We start from the raw sequence: 19528 nt of genomic DNA on the forward strand, positions 1-19528 counted from the left end.
AAAGCTTCGTTCTTGATGTTTTCTTCATTTAGAGCCTCAAGTTGAGCTTCTCTAATTTGTGCGGTAAAGTTAGAATGGGTAGTTATAGTTAATGCTCATACCCGTCAGGGTTTAATATATTATTTTCGGCTAAAGGCATCTGCTACCACGTTTGCCTTTCCAGGATGATAACGAATCTCACCTTCGTAATCATTCATCAATTTGACCCATCTTCTTTGTCTCATATTAAGATCTTTTAGGTCGAATATGTGTTGAAGACTCTTGTGATCAGTAAAAATAGTACACTTAGTACAATATAGGTAATGTCTCCAGATTTTTAGTGCAAAAACTACAGCTCCCAATTCAAGATCATGGGTAGTGTAATTATTCTCATGCACCTTAAGTTGTCGTGATGCGTAGGCGATAACCTTTCCTCTTTGCATCAACACACATCCCAATCCTTGATTTGATACGTCGTAGTATACAACGAAATCTTTTGTCCCCTCTGGAAGGGATATGATTGGTGCACTACACAACATTTGCTTCTGTTTCTGAAAAGTAGCTTCTTGTTTGTCTTCCCAGTTGAACTTCGTATCCTTCTGGGTTAGTGTTGTAAGTTGCTTTGCTATTTTGGAGAAATTCTCTATGAATCTGTGGTAATATCCAGCAAGTCCTAGGAATTGATGCACTTATGTTGGTGTCTTTAGTGTGTTCCAATTCCTAATTGCCTCAACTTTGGATGGGTCAACATGAATTCCTTCATTACTAACTACATGACCTAAAAATTGTACTTCTCTAATCCAAAACTCGCATTTGGAGAATTTAGCGTACAACTTTTCTTTTCTTAGTGGCTCCAAGATTATTTGCAGGTGTTGACCATGTTCTTCCTTGGTTCGTGAATATATCAATATATCATCGATAAATACAATCACGAATTTATCCAAGTATGGTTTGCAAACATGATTCATGAGATCCATAAACACTGCTGGGGCATTGGTTAATCCAAAAGACATAACTAAGAACTCATAATGACCATAACGAGTTCTAAATGATGTTTTTGGAATGTCGTCTTCTTGTACCCTAAGTTGATGGTATCCTGATCTAAGATCTATCTTTGAGTAGTAGCTAGATCCTTGCAGTTGATCGAATAAATCATCAATTCTTGGAAGCGGATAATGATTCTTGATCGTTAGCTTATTCAGCTCCCGATAATCAATACACATCTGAAAGGATCCGTCCTTCTTCTTGACAAACAAGATTGGTGCTCCCCAAGGTGAAAAACTAGGTCTGATAAAGCCTTTGTTAATAAGTTCTTGTAGTTGGCTAGATAATTCTTGCATTTCGGATGCAGCCAACCGATAAGGAGATTTCACTACTGGTACTGATCCTGGAATTATGTCGATTCGAAACTCGACTTGTCGGACGAGAGGTATTCCAGGTAGATCTTCAGGAAATAAGTCAGGGAAATCACATACTTGAGGTATGTCCTTGATTTCTTTTATCTTTCTTCTCTTATCTACAATGTGGGCTATGAATGTGCTACATTTCTTATGTAGATATTTATGTGTCTTATGTAGATATTTATGTGTCTTGGTAAGGGTAGTCGTATGGCTTTCTCATGACATAAAATTTCGGCGCGGTGTGAAGATAACCAATCCATGCCAATTATGACTTCAAAACTACCGATAGGCATTGGCATGAGGTTGACGTGAAAAAGGTAGTTATTAAGAGTTAATAGACAGTTTTCTAGGATTTCATGTGTTTTCTCGGTTTGACCGTTAGCGATTTCTACTTCATAGATTTCTTTTAATATGTTAGACTTATGACTTAACAATTTTCTAAATGTCGACGTTATAAAACTTCGATCTGATCCAGAGTCGAAGAGTATGCTAGCGTATAAATTATCTATGAGAAACGTACCAGATACAACCGAAGGGTCCTGGATAGCCTCTCTGCTTTCGATCACAAATGCCCTGCCATGCCCTATGCCTCCTTGACTCCTTAACTTTGGACATTCTTTCTTGATGTGTCCAACCTCTCCACACTCATAACACTTTCTTTCTTCACCACGACCCGTTCCAGTATTTTTTTGTTGATTGACTATTGTAGGTGTTGTGCTCTTGCAGTAACTAGCAGTATGACCTTTCTTTTTGCATTTTGTGCAAACAAAACAGTCACATGGGTGATGACGGTTGTAGTGGTTGCACCATGCTGACTTTGGTTGAGTAGGTACTGCTGTTGTGGCTGCGTAGTTGGTTGCCACTTCTTGTCTTTTCTCAGATGATTGTTTGGGATTCTTCTTACTGAACTTGCGCTTGTTTGTTCTAGCTTTGGGAGACTTAGCTTTTGAGACCACTTCTGTTCCTTGGATCTCTGTGAGGGTTAGCTGATGAGCCATCCTCTTGGTGCTATCAAAAGTCGTAGGCGTTGATGCGATCACCATGCCTTTGATTTGCGATGTTAAACCCCAAATATATCGCTCCATCTTTTTATATTCAGGGGTCACAAGTGGTGGACACATTACAACAAGATCATTAAATCTAGCTGTATAAGCTTTTATCTCTGAACCCTTCATGGTTAGGGTCCACAATTCTTGTTCTAGTTTATGTATTTCCTCCATAGGACAATACTCCTCTACTAGCACCATTTTTAGCTCCTCCCATTTCATGGAATTTGCAATATCAATTCCCATTGTATTCACATGGATATTCCACCATGTAAGTGTTGCGTCAGCGAAAGTACATGCTGCAAATCGTACTTTACAATCATCTGGACAAAAGCTTATTTGAAAGACGGATTCTATCATTTCTATCCACCTTGTCAAATTCACTACCCCTTCATTTCCATGAAAGATATTTGGCCTACAATTCATAAAATCTTTGTAGGTACATGTTCTAGCGGTCCCTACATGGCCTTCATTTCTAACGCCATCTCTTGTGACATTAGATAGAGCCGCAACAATTCTTTGAGCTATGATTTCTTCAAGTTGCACTGTACTTATTAAGGGGTTTATTTCTGGTGGTGGTTGTGGTTGTTGTTGTGGTGCTGATGGCCGGTTAGGGTTTAGCCGATTACTCCTTCTAAGCATTTTGTTTTAGTTCCTATTATAAATAATAAGAATTTTTATGAGTTTTGTTGATCATTTAATACACGAGTACCAAATACTCTAGTTATTATTCACAGCATAAAACATAATAGACAACATAATGATTACTATAACGTATGCTTCATATTATTACCAGTGGTTACATCAGTTTATTTAGGTTTATAAGAGAAAAGTTTCTATAAACATTGCAAAATTTGCAAGGTTTTCTACATCCTTGCTATAAACATTCCTCTTTTCACTTTAACTAGTCTGATTTTCTCTATTTACATAATCACTAGTTGTAGCTTATCTAACAGAAACTGTGACATTCCCAAAATCTCGGCTAGAAAAGACCGATTTACATTTATGCTTTTAAAATAATTTCAGAGTAAATCCTTTTGATTTGAAAGAGTTGCGGAATTTGTTCCCAAAAACAAAACATGATAAAACAATGTTTACCAAAGCATTTCATAAAAGAAATGTATTTTCATTATATAATCAAAACTCGGGGTGTCATGTTCCGATACAGACCAATAATGAAAATACCTATACAAGTCATTCAACAAATATATACATATACAGACTTGTAAACAAAACAACTTGATGGTTCATTCATCTTACGCCCTTGCGCCACTTCCTGTAATACAAATAAAACTGAGTGGTTCAGGCTTGGGAGCCTGGTGAGCATCTAGGGTTTTCAACCCACAATAAATAATTAAATTAATTTTCATCAACCAACAATAACCCAGTTACCCATTTCCGTTATTCTCACTTTATGTCCCTAAAATAACTAGCACAAGGGACCTAGTCTAAGAATATTTCATTGGGGAGACAACACATGCTTCGGGGGTTCCTCAGCAATATAAGTCAAATAAGGCAACCATGAGGGGGATGGAATACACCGAATGAACACCCAAGTTCATTAACACCTACAGGTTATGAGCCTACTAGCTTTCCACAGGACTGTCTAGAAAAGTTTGTGGTCGTCATCTAAATTTCGCTAGATGACTGCATCAAAACAACATCGAGGCCTCGCATCTGTTTATTACACACCAACTATCTACCCATGTTCTACCCAACATATTAGTAGATAAAAACATACATTTTTATACATATTTTCAAAACCTGTATAGCATGCTCGATCAATACATTTTCCATATAACAGATGAGGCACACACACATAACACGTATTTCATATAGAAATAATTAGATCTGTAAGATAGAAGAAAGTGAATATACATTCACACACATAACAACAAAATATACACATAACACGTAATTTGTATAAAATACTTCATAATTTTGCGTTAGTAGAAAGTAACAACACACTCCTACATATAAACAACAATATACTTAATACACTCAAACCATACTTGTATTATTATCGTGTTTATGAAAGGTAGTATACACTCACTTGATCAGAAGATGATCGGACAGCACTACGACTTGCAAAAGTAGTAATCCTCAGCAGATCTGGAAGATCTCTACAAAAATCGAACTTCTCGCGGGCAGAGCTTCAGCTCGGAAACCGCACTTCTCGGGATCTTCAGGATCTCGGGACTTATTTCGGGACTCGGGAATATTACCGAGGCTTCGGGGGTAAAAATGCAGAGCTTCGGCACGAAATGGAGGAGAAATGAGCAATTATGCCCGGACCCCTCGCATCCTATTTATAGGAGGCTGGAACCTCCCAGTACGCGGGGCGTACTGCTCCGAGTTCGTAAACGCATGCGTCATCCGAAGTCCTCGAGTGCGAGTGCCGACATCCTTCGCTGTACGCGGGGCGTACTCCGGATGAGTCCGGTGACTTGCCTCCGGATAATACCGAGGTTTAATAATTAAATTTAATTATTAATTATTTAAGAAACTTCGAAAATTCATATCTTCCTCATACGAACTCCATTTTCTACGTTCTTTATATCCACGCGAAGGTGAGACTACGCTCTACAAATTCCGTTTAGACTCCGTCGGCTAATTTTGAATTTATTTTTATTATTTATTTTTAATAGGCCGGGACAGAAAATTTCGTTATAATTTCATAACTTCTTCGTTTGACATCCGTTCTCACCTAACTTTTTATCGCTTCGATACTAACAACGAGGTATTCGATTCTCGTTTAGATCACTAAGGCTAACTATCGCTCTAACGTAAATTTCACTTTTTACGTCATTCAGCGTTACCGGTTCTGTCGCGAAACTTCGACAGGTCATAAGTTCTTCGTTATGACTCGGATTTCGGCATTCTTTATATCTTCGGAAACCTTGTTTCAACTACTACAACATTATCTAAAGATATCAAGTTTATTTTACACTTAAATTTTGATGCTTATTTTTATTCTTAATTAATCAAACCACATAATTAAGCAATTAAGCGCAAAACACATAATACTCAAATAATACACTTCTATTATTTCAAAACGGGTTACAAAGGTTAACCTAGACTATTACATTGCTATAAATGGCAAGATCATAAACACAGGAGTTACAGAAACCCAAGTGATGACCTAGCACATCTTAACCACTTGCTCCTCAAGTGCTTGAGTTCTCTGCTCAAGACTTCCCGTGCGTTTTTCATTTCTTGAGGTTTGATTGTAGAGCTCTAACTCTGCAATCCTGGCACCGTGAGTAATCATGTCATTATAACCAAAATTTATAGGATGATGGACATCCATCACCGATTCCTGATCTCGTGTCCTTTGTCCTTCTAGCCTATTCACTCTTCCAGAGAGATGAGTAGCCCTCCCTTCAACAATTTCAATCTTATCTTCAGTTTTCACACTTTTATCAAACAATTAAGATAAAGTGTTATCTTCAGAAGAATGTGGGAGATGTGGTCGAGATGACTGACCAGTCTCATACATCCTGGTAGCTTTTTCTTCCGCCACCCATTTATCAACTATTTGCGCAATCCGTGCAGGTTCGTATTGAACTCTATGAATTCCTGAAGATGTTGCCTTCTAACTCTTCTTAAGCTTTTGCCATATCGGTATAGATTTACGTGTAGTGCGTTTCATTTTTACTCCTCCTGAACTTTACGGTAAAGAGTGTTTAATGGTGGTAGAGATGATGCCATCGACTCTGTCTCCTCCATGGATTTTCTTTCTTCTATTTGTTCACTCTCTTCCCATTCGTTGGATGGTAAAGGTGCTCCATCGTCAGAAGGTATTGGATGAAAGGTGGTTGGAGTTCCAGGATAGTAAGGATCGCCTAACATCATAGGGAATGAAAGTTCCTCTTCTTCATCCGTATCCTCGATGATTATGCATTCTCGTGAATGTGCCATGTCGGATTCCTATACATTTTGGATCATCAAGAGTTTAGTCTATCAAATATTTCTCCCAAATTAAATATTCCATATGATCTGATCATAATAAAATGTTGTTGTGCACCTACACCTAGTTGTGATAGGATCTAAGCACATATAAACTTTAGTTGGAATATTTGATCTAAATCCTTGAGATCAAAAACATTTCGGGTATTAAGGTGTATTCTCATTGCGGGTCTGAGTCTTTATATATGACTTTATATCCTTATTTATTGTGTTCACGCTTTTACTATTGTTTGTTACTGTAGGTCTATCTGATAAGGCTCCGGCCAGTCAGGACTGTCGAAAGGGCATGATCATTTTAGCATATAGCCGTTCTGAAATCCAGCAACCCAAATCGACATGTCTATCTTTGTGACCACTCCTGTAAGTAGTCCTTCAGTGGAATAATTAATCATACTTTTTATTTATAGGCTAAGGGATATACCTTAACCTAATAGAGTAAGCCCTAAACAATAGACGTGCTTTCCTAAGAAAATACCAGTTCACTATAGTTAATAGCTCTGATACCAATCTTCCACACCCCGGCCGTCGGCAGAAACACCGGGTAGCGTAACGTCATTTTTCGTATCACAGTTATATAACATACATTGAACAATAGTTAAAGAAAGTACATACCTTTATTGATGTTTGAAAGTTACATTATTATTTTCCTAGTATTTATTACAAAATATCCGACTATGACATACTTCTTAATGAACAGAAAGATAATAGTAAAACTTCTTCTGCTCGAATACATACCAGTTTTTCAAGTTCCTGAAAACACATGCATTCTAAAATACATCAACATAAATTTGGTGAGTCCACAGGTTTTGACTCAATAAAATAATACATTTTTACACATTCAAAAGTATAGTTTTGAAAGTATCATTTTGATTCTCCAACATTAGGTATAATAGTATACTTAGCAATTAAGTGTTATACTTAAATATTTCTTAATCTTAAGGTATAAGTAGGGGAAAACTTATACTTAACATTAATACTTATATACGACAAGGTATAATGTTTCTAACAATTTGCTACCATGAGCCTGTAACCGCTGCTATGACATAATACCTCTGATAGAACAATACACTCACGATTTACCAAGAAAACAAATACACTCATGATTTAACATGAGAAACAACACCATACGCTTCATCGATGCCAGAATAATAACAAATAAAAGGATAGTTCATCACTTGCTTTTGGTTGACTGTAGCTAACAGTCGCAAGTGGGGTGGTCAGCCCATATAGAAATTATACACGACTTCCTCGCTCACACGAGATTAACGGTCACAGTTCAGACGATTTCCGCTAAGATCCCCAATCTTAGTTGATGAATACAATTACTCATGTAGATTTTGACGGCTTCCTATAGCTCTAACAACAAAAGTATCTTCATGTCTAAAACCTTAAGTTACTAGACTTTGCTTTTAAACATTACTCCTAACTTCATAATAATTAGGCAGTATAACAATTATATCTTGAAGTAAAAACCAGGTTTTATCTTGACCTAAAACCAATAATAACAACATATGACGTTTCTAGTTTTATCTTGACATAAAACTATCAATAACAATACCAAGTTTTATCTTGACATAAAACTAACAACAACAACATATAACATATCCAGTTTTATCTTGACATAAAACTATTAATAGCAACATACTATATAACTTAACATTTAGAACTTTCAAATATTACTTCGGTATTATATCGCACATAACATATATGTAGAATCCTAAGTATAACTCAAGATCTACATTAGTAAATTAGCATACTAACAAGTTAATAATAGTTTTATGTATTCAAAATGTTATATTTTGAACCATTATATCTCGATTATCATAACGATATACTATCATATAGACATAATAATAACATATATATAGTGACTAGCATGCGTTTTCCCTCGAAATATTAGAAAGTTGGGGCCGTGAAACTCACCTCAGTAGTGTGATTTTATGATATCTAAGCAAAACGGTCAGCATGCGATATCGTCGCGGCTCGGGATGCAAGATGGCCTCAGCAAAGTAGAGAAAGGGAAGAAGTTTTGGTGTAAGAATGGTTGAAGTCAAACCTGCTATTTATAGTAGGAATTTAGGGCACTCACATCGTGAGTGTCATAAGGCTCACGTCGTGAGTCTTGCATGCTCACCCCCATAGACTTGCCATTTGCGTCCCTAGCTTCGGAAGGTGGCCATGGGATTGCTCACGTTGTGAAAAACACCTTGTTCACGTCGTGAGTTTGGATCCTATCCTCTCGCAGCCTCGTTACACCTTCAAGATTCCGAAATGTGGCAAAATGTCTACTCACGTCGTGAGTGTCATAAAACTCATGTCGTGAATTTGTTAGCTTAGGGTTTCTGAAAGCTAAATCTTCGGAAGGCCATAACTTTTGCATACGAACTCCTTTTTTGACGTTCGTTATATGCACGCGTAGGTACTTATGAGTAATACAACTATCTTTTAGACTTAAATAGCTAATTCTAATTCCATTTTAATTCTTTTATTATAGAGATATATAGTGTTCGGTTATCATAACTTCTTCATGCGAAGTCAGATTCAGACGTTCTCTATATTTTTGGAATCGTATGGACGTATACTTTGAGTTGTATCATAAAGAAAGTTCATATTTGTATTAGAATTTATCATGAACTACATAACATTCTTACCACATTATTAGGTTAACATAATCACATTACATGATTGGCATATTCACATGTGATTGTCTATTGACCTATTTTAACTAGAGTTACAGTCATCCCCAGACCCTCCTGGTTCAGGGCTTCACCCCTAGATAACAGTGTACTTTAAATCAAGAAAAGCTCAAATTAGTATGCACTCTGCACCACCAGTGTTCAATATTTGTCAAGATCATGTTGGTCAACAAGTGTATCCCATTACACTTAACTGATATAAATGAAACATATCACCAACCATCTTCCCTAATTTAAGTGTAATCTTGATTAACCTAAAGCAAAGTCATAAAAAACAACAAACTGATGCATAAATAAAATATTGTGAGATTGAATTTTATATTAGTATATTATTCGTTCAAAAAAAATTAGAATATCAGGGTGTCACTAAGGATTGAACCCTTTTTATTCTTAGTGAATACATGATGATAATATACACAATAGTTTACATACTCATATGTTCTATCTGGCCACTATATTTTACTACCTTGTGATCTATCCTTCAATAAGCATATTAAAGCTAACCCAAACTTCTTGTAACTACTAATCTTCAATATGAAATTTTCAAAAATAACTATTAAGAAGTAAAAATTTAAACCTCAATTACTTGCAATACTAAACACATACCATGGGATGATGTTAATAATGTGTTCTAATATTTAGATATCAAGATTTCCACTTTGAATTCTACATCTAATGTTACATTAGGTGGGAGTTGGGTATCTTAATATGAAAGATTTCAGGTTGACTTTAAACATATCCCCATAGCAACCTTGTACATAAGATCTCTATCTAACCCTGTAGTTATATGATTAAATAAATTCAACCAATATCTCACAAATTCCACGTATATCATACCATTCATGATGAACTCATGAATCTTGTTATGTCTAACAACTAATTGTCTAGACTTCCTATTATACACTTGACTATAGGCCATATCTAAAATAGCAACACTATCACACCTGCAAGAAATGCTAGATATCGGTTTGGGACATATTGTAGTTTCATAAATCAAATTCCTCATCCATTCAACTTCTTTACCAGCTGCAGCCAATTTTATAAATTCATACTCCATTGTTGTGTTTGTAATACAAGTCTTTTTCTTAGATGCCCATGAAATGATACTTCCTCCAAAAGGAATATGCAACCACTTGAAGAAGAGTAATCCTCGAAATTAGTAATCTAGTTGGCATCTGAATAACCTTCTATAACCTAAGTAAATCCATTGTATATGAAACCATAATCAATAATTCCTTTAATTTCTTCAGTACTCTATTTAAAGCTTACCAATGATATGAACTAGGATTTCTAGAATACCTACTAAGCTTTCCTACAACAAATGATATATCTGGCCAAATATTAATTATGACATACATGACACATCCAGTAACTCTTGAGTATTCAAGTTGAGACACTATTCTCCTTTTATTAGGTAGAAGCTTAATATTAAGATCTATAGGAGTGCCAATAGGAGAATAATTTTTAAAGACAAACTTTTTCGATGTCTTCTCAATATAATGAGACTGAGAAATAGAATTTTATTGTTTCCTTATTTTATTCTTATACCAAGAATCACCTCAGCCTCCCCCATGGGCCCGACCAAATACCTAGGGGAGATTGGCTAAAGCCCAGGGCATCAAAGATTAGGGGAATCAACTTAGACTAATCATTAATAGTACATACATTGATATTTCCCCAAACTGTTTAGTTTAACAATTCAACCCAATATATGCAATTAATTTATGTCGTTGAAAAAACTAAAGGCATGGGATGCCAATAGTCAATCGATACCTAGATAAACGAAACAGTAGGCAATAACGATTACAGATTATGCCTAGAAAGATAGTTTTAGTCGACTTATTATGAGAGCACATATGAGTTGATTGATAGTTTCTTCAAAGAAAAGTAAATCACATAAAGAAAACAATGATCGAAGTTGTGTTGAATGATTACAATTAATGCCTTAGAAGAGCTAGATAAATAACTTCTATGTAAATGCATGGTAGGGTAAGTACAATTGATACCCAATACGGTGCATGCATGTACTATATATATATATATATATATATATATATATATATATATATATATAGTCTAACCCTAAAACATTAAAAACTAGGTGGACAAGCCCAACCCATTACAAATAGACTATACTAGCAAAAAATACAATTGAACCAACACAAAATATCCCAACAATCTTGTCCTTTGTGTCAATTAAGGAACGCAGGTTCTTCAGTTTCTTTGCCTCTTCTGGACTTTGAAGAGCTTCGACATGAGACTAAAGACGGTGCTGCGAATTGCAATATACCATCTGATCATATCTGCGAAGCATTTCTTGCTCGCAACATCATTTGGTTTTGTCACAACTAGCAAATTTAGGGTTGAGATAGTGATTCATCTAAAAAACAATTTCCTCTATGTAACCTAGCAACATCAAATTAGTGAAATTCAAACTACAATGTTATTTGAACCCATATGAGCGTAAATTAAGAATCAAGTTGAAATAGCTGCATGCAAGCCAAAATTTTGATCCAATAGCTAAGCCCAAACAATTTTGGGCCTTGTCCTAAGAATTATCGGCCCAACACCCTATTGGACCGAAAACTCTTCCTTGGGCCTTATTGGGCTGAAAAAGTTTCTTTGGGCCTTATTGGGCCGATAACCCTTTTATTGGACCCAATTAAACCCAAAAAGCCCATACATAGTCCAAAACGAAAAACCCCTCTAACTTTGGGCTTTAATGGACCGAAAACCTCTTATTGGGCCAAGCCAAAAATGAAAACCCATTTAAGAGCCCATGAAGGCCGAAAACCCTATAGGGTTTTGGTTAGAGCATGAGTAAAAAAAAGGAAAAAGAAATTGCAATTTATGGTGAGACCTTATCTTTACCCCCACAAGTCTCAATGTTATTATCTAGTATACATCCATGCCTTGATCTATTAACCAATAAGTATCTAAGTTACTGCCCATCAAGCTACAAAAAGTGAACCAATCCCTCCCTTAAAGTGAGAGATCGGCCGATCCCACACTCACACACACATAAAAATCATTTGCAACCCATTCTACTCTTCAAAATCCATTTTTCTCTCAAGATTTCATGAGCCACCTCAAGGGAGGATACATCTTCAAGAGGTCCTAGGGATTCTGGGTGAGATCATTGTAAAACTCTAGTGCTAATATACATGTTAGTGTTCAGATCATTCCATTTAGAACATCACCATTTTTTGAGAACCTCTTCAAGCTCAAGACTAGGCTCGTAATCTTTTCACTTTCAAGTCTCGTTTACCCTTTGGAGAATTGCATGCATCATAGTTATGGGTTGAAAATGGAACAAGTTATTGAATAAAAAGGTTATTAACACGTGTTAAAATCATAAAGTAAATGTTCATAACATCTTTGTGTTATAAAAGTTTGGTAGTAATAATTGTACACTAGAAAATGGCAAAAAAATATGGGTGTTGTGCCCGAACATGTTTATTTCGTGGACACATTAACTCTTATATTTTACACAAATGTTGAATATAATAAATCTCAAGGGTATCAAATGAGTTTTGTAAAAATCATGACATATTAGAGTCAAAACAAAATAGAATATTTTGTGTTACAAAACATACAAACGGTTATGATGTGTTAAACAAACCACAAAGCTTGATATTTTGCTACAAAAAATAGGTTTATTAGTAAAATAGTCGTAACTATGTGTCACTATATTGATGGCCTAAAACCTAAGATATTTTGCTATTTTCACATCATGTGTTACAATTATACATGTTCACTAATGATTATTTAAAAAAAAAGTATTATAAATAATTTAATTAAAATGGTATACAAAACATAATTTATGACGGAAACATTTGCCTATCATAAAGCTTTTAAAGCATGAGAAGTAAGTTGTATGTCATAAAAGCTATAAAATGTGTGTCATAAAACTTCAGTCATAAATTTACACTAGAAATATCATTTTCATTATTCAATAATGGGAGTCAAAGTTCGCGTAAATCCGTTAAAGCTGTAGTGGGACACTCTCTTCACCATACCTACCTAGCGTACACCATAACTCATGCATGATAACCAGAGTCTCCTGGAGGGAGAGCGAGACCATTGTGTATAGATCTATATAGGATTGACAACCCACGCCTCAGTTGTTCGCTACAGTTAGCCCGACAAGTCTAGAGTGACAAAAGTCTACCAATTCTGATGCCTGATGAATGTCGTTCAGGCATAACAGTCATATCATGCATGGTTATAAGAACCCACTTAGGGATTAACAAAACTATCTTGTTTTACGGGAAGCTTACACTTCACCAATTTTATTAAAATATAAAACTGCTTATCATTTTTCAGTATACAGTCACTTACACTTCTGGTCTTAGGGTTTAAGACTACAGTTTACTTATAAGAAAATATTGGATTTTCTGGGAACATACTCTTTACATTTACAGACAAAAGAAAACAAAGGACATGCATGCATATATTCACAGTTTTGGAACGAGACTTACAAACCATTTTCATAAAAAAAATATCGGATTTTCTGAAAGTATTACGAGAACTATTCTAAACAAGTACAAAACCATTTTATACAAAAAATGCTTATGAACTCACCAACTTTTTAGTTGAAGTTTTTCAAAATAACTTGTATTCTCAGGGAACCAATAATAAGCAATCAAATCTACTATGAGACCAAGTGGTGCAACCTCATGAAATTTTACTTTTGTCAATTTTGTGTAACTGGTGAACAAGTACAATATGTAAACTATTTAAGTATGTATTTTCAATATATGCTGCTTGGAATGCTAAGTTTCATTTTTATTCAACTGTTATGATACTATACAATGACATCATCCATCCCTGGATGTTTCCGCAGTCTTGGTTTAGGGGTATGACAGATTTGTGTCAAAGCATTGTTTATAGTGAACTAGTATATAAAACCATAAAAGATATACAACTATAAATACAATGGGACTAAAGCACTTTGACTAAAAATATGTTGTCTCTAAATATAAGTATTTTTGTAAAAGTATACATACATACTAGGAACAGTGTCATAATAGGTACATTATAAAAGTTATATGATAAGATGAACACTACGGGTACGCCTCAGGATATGTAATTAGACCTTGAATAAATATAGTCTGATCAACTATATTTATCCGAGGGGTAATAAGCATATGCTGGGAAATAGTCATAGTGAACAACGAGTCTACACTTACCAACGCTAAGATACACAGAATCAAGTGCAACATTTAAAATACTATAGGAGTATTTTAGGATACCATAGGACCACACACTTAAATCCTCTGCGTATTTTAGGTAAGATCCTTGTATAACTCTAGTGCTTATATACATGTTACTGTTATGATCATTCCATTCACACACTCATTCTTATGTGTGGCTTCCTAGAACATCACCATTTTTCGAGAACCTCTTCAAGCTCAAGACTATGCTCATAATCTCTTCACTTTCCTTCCTACAACTCACGAAAAATACCAAGGTGAGCTTCATACCCCTATCTTTTCATGGTTTTCATACTTTTGAGGGCGAGGGGTGGAGAATACAAGTTTTTCCACTTTTTCATTTCTATCCTTGCAAGTTTTCTTAGAATCCTCAATAGCCTTGTTGGATTTGGAAAAAATCATAGCATGCTCCTTCGTCACGGTTTTTATCAATGCTCTGTGAGATGCGAGTATGTTTTCATAAGAGTAAGCAAACTTTTTAGATTCTAAGATCTTTTCCAAATTTTCACTCAAATATTTGAATTGCCCTTTCGTAACAGGGGCATCCTCATCATCATTAGACTGTTGAATAGTGAATAGGATGAAATGAAAATCATGGAAATCTTCTCGTTCATCCCCAAAGACGCTATCCAGATCATTTGCTTGTAGAGGAGAGATAGGAGTGAAAGTTGGACCAAAAGTTATACTAGAAGCACCTACCCTCATATCAGATATGTTGACAGAGACTGGATGTGTACTAGTGGTTGTTGCTTTTGTTTTTTTTGTTGTTGTTGTTGTTGTTGTTGTTTTTTGTTGTTGTTGTGGATTCAGTGTAAAATGGAGTGGGTAATGGAACTGAAACTTGCGGTTGTGAAACTCCAATAAAGATGTTCAGACATGGAGTAATGGTAATTGGAGTGGTGGTTTGAGTAGTGGTGTGCTTTGGAGAAGATTGAGGAGTAAGGCCTTGGAAAAGATCTTTTGTTAAAGGAACATATTGAGGCATAGAAAAAGATACCTCCGAATTGGTGCTCGTAGGAGTTGGCTACGAAACCGTAAGTTGTGAAGATGCAGTTGTGTCATCATCATTGTTGCGAGCCTGAACATCCTATGAGAAAGTTCGGGACTCGGATTACTTCTGAGCAACAAGTGAAGGAGACCTTGGCTTTTGAGCAGCTTGCTTGATTTTCTTCAGAGTAGCAACAGGTTCGGAGTGACCGACTTTAGCCTTTCGCTTTCCACCTTTCTTTGGCTTATTGGCATCTTCTAAAACCTTCTGAATTTTGGTTGTCAAGGAACGAGAACCTGAAGCAAGTTGCTTCCGATATTCATTAATAAGTTCATTTGAAGTTGTAACATAGTTCAACATAGCTTCTAAAATGAAACCAATATAGGCAAACTTCGAATGATTGGACATAATGATGTTCAAGGTGTCAAAAATAGAAATAGCAGCAACAGCCGAACCATATATCACCGGAATGTTGTGACAATCAATATCCCTTTGAATGATGATAGACTAAAAAGCAAGAATACGAGATTTGTGTGTGTCTTGTATAAGAGAGAGTGCTCTGTACTTGCAGAGCCCTCAAAATTGAACCATAATCCAATTTGATTCTAGAATAGATCTCATAAAGAATGGTATGGAAAAGCTTATTGGCACTGTCCGAAACCGTTTCCCTTTCTGAGAAGCTTTTGAAAATTATGGTAAACAGCCCATTCCATATTTGAGGAAGTTTGTGCTTCTTGAAATTGGACAAGATAGCAAGATTGTCCAGATAATCCATATGTTAGAACATCTCCAACATTACAAAAGAAGAGATACATTCAGGATCGATAAAATCCCTAGAAGTAGGAAACCCTAAAAATCCGCTAAAATAGGCCTTGGTGACGGAGGTTTGTACAGAACCAACCTCGAAAGTAATAATCGATACACTTTCCTGGTAGCAAGATGTGGAGAAAGCTTTAGATAGATGAGACAAAGGAACATTTTTTTTGTCATCAAGAGAGCTTGAGCCATAGGAGAATGTCGCAGGCACTTGATCAATGACTAGAGAAAAGCTTCATACTTGGATGGATCAAGGTCCAAGATGAGATTCTGGTAAGGCTTGGTGCTTAAATGGCCTGATGAAACGGTTTAATCAATGGACAAGGGATTATCTGATGACCGACCATGGAAATCCTTGAGGAAGACGATGGACTGAACATAGAGAGAAAATGGTTATTCTTGCACTAGGAGTTTAAAAAGTTTAAAGAGTGGTAAGTTGGAATGAACCATCAATTTGCCTTATATACAGTATGGCAGGAGAGAGAAAGCCAGTTATAAAAAGACTATTTATAGTCCTGAAAAGTCGCCTGAAACAGCATGACTGATAGGCGGCATAACTGACAAAGCGTGGTATTAGGAAAGCACGCACCCAATTTTGAAATCAAACCCTATTTTGGAAGCGTCGTTACAATTCTGCACATTCGTAATAGTTCAACAATTCCTGTTCTCTAAATATGAAAGTAACGTTTCGGAATTATTGAGACCGGACTTTAGAAAAATCACATGGATTTTTGTGTAAGAGTGTGTCAAAGATAAAGAAATAAATGAAAATATATTCATGGGAATCTGTGTTGTCATAATAGACGTAAAAGCAGATGGATCCCAGACAACGATCTCTTCCTTCGGTGTCAAGAGAGACTCGGAAGTGCTTATGTGGCATCCCGTTGAATTACGATCATCTGTTTGTTGAGAAATAGTGAAAGGCTTCTTCTCATTTAGTCTTAAGGGTGGCTTCATCTTCAATCAAACTCCGAGACTCAACATAAGTCCAAAATTTTGGAAGAAGTACTTGTCTGACCAGTGTAACCATTATAACAAGTATACAATGGAATTATTTGAGTAGCTGGATAGTTTGAAAATCTCAAAAAAAAAAAAAAAAAAAAAAAAAAAAAAAAAAAAAACTGGATCTCTTGGGTAGAAAGGTCTTAGGTATAGAAAATTTCATTAATATGTCACAAAAAAAATAAAATAATTAGATTTCAAGGTATGAACCACAAGGGTTAAAAATTCATCAATTTTGTTGTGAAAAGTCTAGAACATTGTAATTGTTCACCGTTAATTTTGAAATTGGTGTTGGATGATGGGTTTCAATCAATTCGTGGTAATAATGAATTTAAGATCATAAGCATAGAAGTTATGTAACCGTAAACCTTTGTGGTAATATCTAAGAGTCTCAAAGGTTACGGATGTGGAAACAAAAATGATGGAGAAATAGTGGTAGGTGGTTCTGAAGAGAGATGTACCTCTACTATATTAGAGTGACCAAGCAGTTAACTCTTAAATCAGAATATCAAGAGTAAGGTAGCTCGATGACTTATGTGAATTTTAGCCTAATTGGGAAGAAACAATTTATATTATCGATTCATTAAGGCTTCTAACATAGAGTCTTAGGGGCTTCGGACAACATGCAACAACATGCTTCTAGCGACACTTAACTAGTGCAAAGTTTCAGAATTTTATACTTGTCCCTTTTTTCGAAATTGAGATCATAAAGAATATGTACCTTCAAGCCTTCCCAAATGTCTAATATTTTTGGTCTCTTAATTTTACTGTGAAAAGAATGAAAAATGAAAATAAATAAAATATTTTTGAATTTTTTGATTTTCTAAAAAAGATAAAATAGAAAAAGAAATATTTTTGGATTTTTAGTTTTCTGAAAAGGAAATAAAAATAGAAAGGAAATATTTTTGGATTTTTGATTTTCTTAAAAAGAAATAAAAATAGAAAAATACACATTAGAACATTAGTGACAGGGAATAAACAAATATACAAAGGATACATAGTGTTCTAAATTTGCGAATGAACAGTGAACTCTGAATGGCTCCGAGCGTTCAGACCAATTTGTAGCGTCAACAGTATACTCTGAACTACTTCGAGCATTCGGACCCATTCGCAGCGAATTCTTAACAGCTACGAAGATCGTTTCGGAATCGATTCTGCTTCCATCATTCCTAAGCCTTAAAGAATACAATTGAAAGTTTGTTCCACCAAGGCTTTCGTAAAGATATCAGCCAATTGATTAGCAGATCTCACATAGTGAATTTCAACATTGCCATTTTCCACATGATACTTTATGAAATGTTACCTTAGTGCAATATGTTTTGTCTTGGAATGTTGAACTGGGTTGTGGCAAATGCGAATTCCACTTTCGGAATCACAATATAAAAGGATTCTCTTCATATTAATTTCACAGTCCCTTAGTGACTCTAGATCCAAATCACTTGCGAGGTACAATAAGCGGCTGCCATATGTCCAACTTCAGCTGTCGAAAGGGTTACACACATTTTTTCTTTGATTTCAAACTAACGAGTTTGCCATCAAGAAATTGACATCCCCCAGTTGTACTTTTTCAATCAAGACCGCATCTGCCAAGATCAGCGTAAGAGAATGCTTGCATAAAGAACCCTGAGTTCAAAGGGTACCAAATTCCGAGCAATGTGGTTTGTTTTAGGTATCTAAAGATATTCTTAATAGCCGTCATGTGAGGTTCGGGAGGATTTGAATGAAACTTGGCACAATAGGAAACCGAAAGCCGAATGTCTGGACAACTTGCTCTAAAATACATCAATAATCCTGTCATTTGTCAATAGAGAGTCATATCAATAGTTGATTTGTCCAATGATGGTGTATGTTTTGTTCCAAATGACATTGGAACCTACACCTTTGAATCACCCACTATTCCGAACTTCGTCAATAATGTCTTCGTATAAGATTCTTGATTAATGAATATTCCCTCTTGACTCTATCTAATATTCAATCCAAGGAAAAAGTTAATCGGACCCATTGCGCTCATCTCAAACTTAGTTTCCATTAAATTTCAAAATTCAGCAATTAATCTAGGATTAGTAGATCCGAAAATAATATCAACAACGTAAATTTGGATGATGATCAGATGGTCACCATCTTTATTGCAAAAGAAGGTTGATTCGACCGAGCCTTGTTTAAACTTAGATTATTTTAAAAATCGAGTTAGAGTTTCATACCAGGCTCGTAGATCTTGCTTCAGACCGTAAACAGCCTTATCGAGAATGTATCAGTTGTTTGGATATTTGTCATTTACGAACCCAGGTCGCTATTCCACATAAACTGTTTCTGCTAGTTCCCCATTCAGAAAGGCACACTTGACATCCATTAGATAGATTTCAAAGTTCTTATGAGCTGTGTACGCCAGAAAGATATGAACGGACTCCAACTATGC

The 19528-nt window shown here is 35.6% G+C and overlaps 1 protein-coding gene across 1 annotated transcript; it reads right to left on the reverse strand.

The window, feature by feature from the left end:
• Positions 1–1507: 1507 nt before the first annotated feature.
• Positions 1508–3067, reverse strand: LOC145039879 (uncharacterized). Its single transcript, XM_078987882.1, has one exon. The coding sequence runs from the start codon at positions 3065–3067 to the stop codon at positions 1508–1510; it is 1560 nt and encodes a 519-aa protein (XP_078844008.1).
• Between the last annotated feature and the right edge of the window lie 16461 nt (positions 3068–19528).

Source organism: Lactuca saligna, chromosome 4, assembly GCF_052625555.1.
Source record: "Lactuca saligna cultivar CGN05327 chromosome 4, ASM5262555v1, whole genome shotgun sequence".
Taxonomy (NCBI): Eukaryota; Viridiplantae; Streptophyta; class Magnoliopsida; order Asterales; family Asteraceae; genus Lactuca; species Lactuca saligna.

Bases quoted from the DNA above. Each gene is read 5' to 3' on its own strand.
- LOC145039879 (XM_078987882.1), bottom strand. From the start codon at position 3,067: ATGCTTAGAAGGAGTAATCGGCTAAACCCTAACCGGCCATCAGCACCA.